Genomic DNA, 7524 nt, shown 5'->3' with positions numbered 1-7524 from the left:
TCTCACTGAAGACCTGTGAAGATCCGGGGTAGAATAGGTCTTCAACAACCCATGCTTGCTTTAGAAAGCGACTACGTTTGTCGTAAGAGGTGACTACCGGGAAAGGGTGGTCAGGCTCGATGAGTTGGTTGATGCATCTCATCGTATCCCAATTGTGTGGATTGATGCTCGTGATATCAATCACTCGATTATCTGGTCCAGACTCGATTATGTACAGACCCCCGTCATATAGCTGGAATATTGCTGAGTGTGGTGTTAAACAACAAACAAACAAACACTCCCTGAATGAAGTATCAAAATCTGTCTCATATCTAGTTGTGTATACAAGATAACACACATTTGTAGCTGATACATTTCATATTGGATACTTGTGAACACCTACATCCTACCAATACTGGGGTTGAAAAGTCTTCTACTTTCCATCAGTCATTGAGACATGACATTTTCAAATCAAAGTAGTTACGTAGTGTGATAGATCAAAACTCTACAGCAGGAAATTAAATGAATGCATATTCTGTTGATTGTTTTACGCCACTTTTAGTGGTATCACAGCGGTGGACACCAGACATATGCTTCACACATTGTACCCATGTGGGGAATTGAACCCGGGTCTTCAGTGTGACGAGTGAACACTTTATCTACTAGGCCACTCCACTGCCCCTAAATTTCATCAAATTGGTTCACTTAACTCCACTAACTTTCCTTCATCAGTTTCTCCACTTCCTTGTCCCGAACACTAACACACTGATTTCCCAGTTCATAGAACCTCAGCGGTTTATCCTTCCACTCCTCGGCATAGTTGATGTTGATCCTCTTGCTCACCACCATCTTGGTGGCTGGCACCTTCTCCCCTTCCTCCAGCCAGACGGCATCATGGGAAGGCAGAGCTACCTGATTGGTCGAAGCCTTGTCGATCCTCAATGCCTGGGTCAGCTTGGAAGGCCCATTGCAGAGTTCACGGTCTTTCATAGGTTTGCAGGGACTGCCCTTCTTGCGGTTGGCCACTCTGAAGGTGCTCATCACCGTCTTCCCTTCAAGGGGCTCCAGGGATCGGAGTAGGACTGCCTCACCCTCTCCTGAAATGGGTAGAAATGGCTGATGATGTGCTCGGTCCTGTTTCAGTGGGAATTTTAACATCACATTCGATGCAATAAAGTAAAACTAATTATTAAAACATTTTTTCTCTTTATTGGTTCTGTTATCCGTGAAATGAGCTATGCAAAGTTAAAACGTTATTAACAATAACAAAATAATATTTTTAAAATTGATTAATTCTAAATTGGAATTTTTACGCGACATTTGCTGTAGAAGTGTGGCAGAAGTTTGGCCTATGATGTGTATTGCTCCCTGACATGATGACGCCATGTCAAGTAGGGGGACACAGGGGCCACTCAGCCAGCTGCGGAGTTGCTGACCTTAGTTGCCAGGATTCGCTGGTGGTGGGTTTGACCTTGATATGATCATTGGTCTTCCAGAACAATACCTGTGCTTATGGGTTTAAAAAGAGTTGGGAACAACATAGATCTGAGTCAAGCTACCTTTCACAACACAATCAATATATACAGTATTTCTCTACACATATCAACAACAACCATAATCGTAACGTGAGGAAAATGATGACAAATTATGAAAATGTCCTTTTTATCACACATGCCTATGTGGTCTACACCATAAGTCCCATGTTTGGTTTTATAACACAAGCCGGACAAGGGACGCATAAAACCCTATGTACCCCTCGTGATCCTGCTACAACGTGTACAACAATTTATCTTACTGACATGTTTTAATGTGACAGTGTAAAAGAATTAATACAAATTCAGCTGTTCAGATTAATGTGTGCTATGTTACATGACTTCCATTGACTTGGAAAAAGCATGCAGCTTTTTGCTTTGAAGCAGGGTATAAAGGATTTATTCTGCCTCTCAGAAATTCACATGCAGCCTGTATTGCTCATGGCGGGGTATAAGAGATTTATTCCCCCACTGAGAAATTTATTAACCCCCAAGGCGGGTTACACAGTATTTTATCAAGATCACAATTACCAATCAGATCTTATCATTCTGACTTGGAGGTATGATAAATTACCTTGACTCGACACATTCATGCAACAATACATTCCATAGATGTTGTAGACGTAGGCTGTGCCAGGAGACATGAACATGGCCGTGTTTCGGTCCGTCTTCCCCTTGTATGAATGAGCTGCTTTATCTCTTCGGCCAAGATAAGACTCGGTCTCAACAATCCTCCCTGTTAACCTCTCTCCATTGTGAATTCTCACAAGCACCTGCCCTAGCAGAGCTTTAGCTAGATCCTCACATGGCTGTTCATAAAATGCTCTAGAAAGTCGTTTTGGCTGAGTAGCCTCTCCCGGATCCTCAACTGATGCCTCATCCAGTTCCTCAGGACTTCTGACATTGGAAAAGTAGGGACTGCTGGTGTCTTTAGATATTATATCGGCATCAGTTTGTGCTGTGTCAGCTTGACTTAATTTTGATTTTAATTTAGAAAGTATGGAATTCTGACAGGGGTTGTGTTTTTCTCCTGAACCTTCATCTGCAGAGGGTCCTGCAATCGAGGTAGGTTCCTCAACATCTGTTTTGGGGACTTTGGGATCAGTAGGGCAGGTGATGGTCTTCTTGTCTTGCAGCTTCCTCCTCCTTGTCGACATGTTCTGGGCTAGGGGTCTGGATCATAAATAATATCAGAGATGAAATCAATATGGTCCTTCTCATAAACTTACTATTAAATTCGGGGCGATCGGGTAGCCTGATGGTAAAAGCGTTCGCTCGTCACGCCAAAGACCCGGGTTCGATTCCCGACATGGGTACAATGTGTGAAGCCCATTTCTGGTGTCCCCCGCCGTGATATTGCTGGAATATTGCTAAAAGCAGCGTAAAACCATACTCACTCACTCACTACTAATAAATTCCTTATGCACAGCCCTCCAGCCCAACACCTTTTTTAAGTGTAAAAATTTCATGCTTTCAACACAAATAACATGACTATCAAATGCAAATTGCTTGGTTAATTATCAACACTTTTATCTTAACTTGTATCTTATTTTCTTAACACAAAATACCTCCGGTGTTTAACAAAGTAGTGATCATGTTAGAAGAAGACATGCTAGGGTGTTGTGAGACTAAAATGTCATTTAAATCCTTCTTGACAAGGGAATTCTATATATTTCAAATCCTGATCAGCATGTGTAAAGAGAAACCACTGCAGTTTTTCAAAACGTAAAACCTCAACATTGGCATTGAAAAAGGGATCGGTCAATTATTATAGGGTGGGTGTGTCACCAAAAAATATGACAGTCTCTAGGAGAGCATCACATAAAAAAATACACATATTTAAAGAGGGTCATGAAAAAACGGGACATCTTATAATGAAAAATAAAATGCTTTTGCATTTTGTCTTTTCAGGGAGGGTCATGAAAAAAACTGAATAGGGACACGGTGAGGGTCATCCAAAAATATGCTAGGCATTAGGGGAGGGTCACTATTTTCAGTACATTTGTGCATCAAAAACCTCTTACAACTAGGGCTGGGATGATACACCACCTGTATCAGATACGTATCATGATACCTTTCTCATGATCCAATATGTATCATGATACTTGCATGTGCTCTTATCGGTGGTGCGTAAGCCATCTTTTTCACAGACAAGATTGCCAAATACCTCGCACACTGACGATTTACAATTGGCAGTGTTAAGTAGGGATCAATGGATGAAAATATTTACATTTTCACCACTAATTTCACTAATAATTAGTATTTGGTGTAACAGTTACTAAAGCAAACGTCTAAGGTAAGAATCAATACTTAAAGACACTTGGAATAAGAAGTAAAACAATCGTGATCCACCTATGCATCAAACACACGTCTGTAACAATCTAAGATATATCGCAAATTGTAATCCAGAGCAGCATCTTAAATATGTGGCAGGAACCTTGATTGTGGGTTCAAATCCGAGTTCACCCACCCTGTTATTGTGTCTAGGTTTGTCACCACCATATCCGTGCTCGTGGGTTTCATTAAAGTGATGCATGTCATCGTATCCCAACTGCGTGGATGGATGTTCATGATGTCAATCACTGGATTGTCTGGTCCAGACTCGATAATTTACAGACCACGTCATATAGCTGGAATATTGCCGAGAGAGGCATTAAACAACAAACAAACAAACATAAAAGTGGTAGACACCCAAAGGATGAATCACATGCTGCTTTCCTCCCACAGTAAGCTGTCATGTGATGTAACTGGAATACTGTTCAAAGGAGCATTAAACCCAAGTCACTCACTCACTCAACATCCTGCGACACAAAGTGTGTGGCTGGCTCAGAGCATGTCTGACTGGACAGAGGTTACAGTGTTTCTTGAAATTTGCCAAAAAAAACCAAAACGCTAATCACCAATGATCAAGACAAAAGTCTAATTCTCTATCTCTCTCTCTCTCTCTCTCTCTCTCTCTCTCATACACACAACACTAACATGACAAGACCAAAATGCTCATAAAAACAACTCACTCGAAGTCATAAAATGTTCACACGTCTCTCTCTCTCTCTCTCTCTCTCCTACACACAACACACACATGACAAGACCAAAATGCTCATAAAACTAACTCACTCGGAGTCATGAAACGTTCTCTCTCTCTCTCTCTCTCTCTCTCTCTCATACACACAACACACATGACAAGACCAAAATGCTCATCAAACTAACTCACTCGGGGTCATGAAACGTTCTCTCTCTCTCTCTCTCTCTCTCATACACACAACACACACATGACAAGACCAAAATGCTCATAAAACTAACTCACTCGGAGTCATGAAACGTCCACACGTTGCTGGGCAAGGCAGAGGTCAATCTACTTTTTCCGGGTTTGCGAGTTATCCCGGAAATGCCATAATGCGTGAAGCGTCTCTAAAATAACCAGGTTGAGACTCCGTTTGTTGTCCTGGTAAATAGGAACCTTTAGTTCACACCTCCTGTCTTTGCGTTATGTATTGAACATATCATATGTGATTGAGCTTGGACACACGAGGAGTCCTGTATCATAATAGCATCGTCTTGTTGCAAGTTAGTCCCTTTGCAATTTGACAAGGAAGAAATAGATCTGGTGGTCAGTCTCGGCGACTTGGTACTCCGACACCGTGTATCGTTACTCCTACTATCAATCACTGGATTGCCTGATCGAGACTCGGTTATGTACAGATTTATGTACAAATTTCTTTATTACTCATCATTTCTTAATCCTTTTCAGCTACCATTTAAAAGATTTTTACTGATCAGACGTCAACAATCGTCATCTATGACGTCGTTTCTAGTGTGACATCATTCTGACCTTACGCCACAATACGATTCGAATGACGACGACAATGCCGTCAGGATGACGTAATACAGTGGTGCGCGTGAAGTGATATTTGAACTGATGCACATACGAGTTTTAGGAAACTCTCATTATTTCTAACCCGATGGGGAATAAAATGATGCATGTCTTGATAGACGTACCAGGTTCTAGATACAAGTTTTAGCCTTTTACTGTCTCATCACTTTGGGTACATTGATAGTTTTCTTTTGGTGTTTGATCTTTGGCCCCCTGGGTGCAGTCTAGTTGGTAGTTGAAACCTATCAGTGGACACTTGTTTACATAATTCTGCTGAAAATGCTTGTTTCGGGTGTCTTGTGATTTGTATCTGTTCGTGTGTTGCCTCAGGTGTGTAACAACTCACAACAGGGACACACATGAGCAGTGTGTAACCAAGTGTATATGATATATGTACACTAATTACTTTTCTAATTAACAATAAGCGAGACGCAGCCCTTTCTCATGCATAAGTCCCCGCAGTAGAGCTAATGTGTATAAGATGCCTGCATTCGATCACTAAATAGACACATGGAAAGAAATGTAGGTATGCAAGTTGAAAAGGCTTCATTGAATTATTGAGTGTTGTTATATCTGCGTGTAATACGCAGCTTGTCTCGAGGTCTGGATCTACTTGTCTCGAGGTCTGGATCTACTTGTCTCGAGGTCTGGATCTACTGGTCCGCGGCCTGGCATTACCCAACCTACACCTGTATTAACGCATCACGAGACAAAGGCAAGAACCTAAACCGCCGTTTTTAGCATTTATAAGAATATTTACTAATATTTGTATATTTGCATTCAATACGACAACCACTAAAAATTTGCTGCAACCAGTTACATACATTACTTCAATTAACAATATCTTTCATAACAAGTCGTATGATGGAGTTGATAGGTTGGAAGTAGTGTTTCACTTTTTCCTGGAAGCTAGAGCTAGAACAAATATGAAAAGAATATGTCCATACTGTTTATGAGAGTACAATTGTACGCCACTTTTAGCAATATCACGACGAGTGATACCCATGAAAGCGTATTAGTGTTTACATCTACGTGGATGGTACTTTCATCCAAGTATTTGATACTACTCACAACTGATATCATAATCTAAGAAAGTATCATATACTATCGAACAATATAACTCTGAGAAACGGGGCGGTCGAGTAGACAGTGGTTTAGCGTTCGCTCGTCACGCCGTGGACCCGGGTTCGATTCCCGACACTAACTCTGAGTATCGATATCCACGATAATAATATCATAACGTAGATGTGAGCAGTATCACCCTGAGTGACATGACATTTAGCAGACCGTATTTTCAATGTAGAGTTAGGTTACCAGTAGATTTAACCGCGCTAAATTGAATCTGGAACCGAACACACACCCTTTGAATATTGTAGTAACCGCAATATTGCATTTTGTAGCCTATAATTGCCTACCGACAATGGCTGCTTTTCTGCTATTCTAACAAATATTAGCTCCCGCGATGGTGCCGTCAAATCGACTGTTTCAATCATAGGCGGTTTATTGTGATTTGATACCTCTGACTGACCAATCCAGCGGTAGAAACTAACAGTTTTCGTCCACTGGTCCTTATAGAGATAACATACAGCAAAACCCTTAAAAAGGGCCAATTTCTACTACTCCTTGTGATACCTTAACTATTGGGCAGTTTGACAAGGACTATAGGACTAGTGCCAATTTCTAACGCTGCAATCAGAATCGAGTATTTTCCAAATTCATGGTAGAATATTTTATAAGCCTTGTGTTTATTCGTTCGCTCGTCACGCCGAAAACACAGATTCGATTCCCCACATGGGTACAGTGTGTGATGCCCATTACTGGTGTGCCCCGTCGTGATATTCCTGGAATATTGCTAAAAGCGGCGTAAAACGACCTTTGACCATAATTATCCCAAACATTGATCGATCTGGAAAGATTTCATTCGCACAACCATACCATGACCCCCAAGATGAGATACGCTTCAAATAGCTCTCCATGACCCCCAGGCACACGGCTCATTACATAACCACAAAATGCCTCTGCCTAAAAATTGCATGTATGTGTACATATCCAAAGTTCCAACCATTGTTTTACTGCATAACTGATAACTTTGTAACCCGTGAAAAGAAGAATAATTATATAATCCATGAAATTGTTATCAGG

General features: G+C 41.1%; 1 protein-coding gene across 1 annotated transcript; it reads right to left on the bottom strand.

Moving 5' to 3' along the window:
• Positions 1-157: 157 nt before the first annotated feature.
• On the bottom strand, positions 158-4879 carry LOC124137382 (DNA-3-methyladenine glycosylase-like). Its single transcript, XM_048390014.1, has 3 exons — positions 4816-4879; positions 2086-2684; positions 158-1076 (listed from the first exon to the last, which is right to left on the bottom strand). The coding sequence occupies exons 2-3, from the start codon at positions 2666-2668 to the stop codon at positions 694-696; spliced, it is 966 nt and encodes a 321-aa protein (XP_048245971.1). The 5' UTR covers positions 2669-2684; positions 4816-4879; the 3' UTR covers positions 158-693.
• Between the last annotated feature and the right edge of the window lie 2645 nt (positions 4880-7524).

The sequence above is a fragment of the Haliotis rufescens genome, unplaced genomic scaffold (genome assembly GCF_023055435.1).
Source record: "Haliotis rufescens isolate VD_foot unplaced genomic scaffold, xgHalRufe1.0.p SCAF_80, whole genome shotgun sequence".
In the NCBI taxonomy this organism is placed as follows: domain Eukaryota; kingdom Metazoa; phylum Mollusca; class Gastropoda; order Lepetellida; family Haliotidae; genus Haliotis; species Haliotis rufescens.
This window is presented reverse-complemented; position numbering and strand designations above follow the sequence as displayed.

Bases quoted from the DNA above. Each gene is read 5' to 3' on its own strand.
- LOC124137382 (XM_048390014.1), bottom strand. From the start codon at position 2,668: ATGTCGACAAGGAGGAGGAAGCTGCAAGACAAGAAGACCATCACCTGC. The intron at 1,077-2,085 runs GTAATTTATCAT...TACCCATTTCAG, and splicing joins CATGAATGTGTCGAGTCAAG to GAGAGGGTGAGGCAGTCCTA.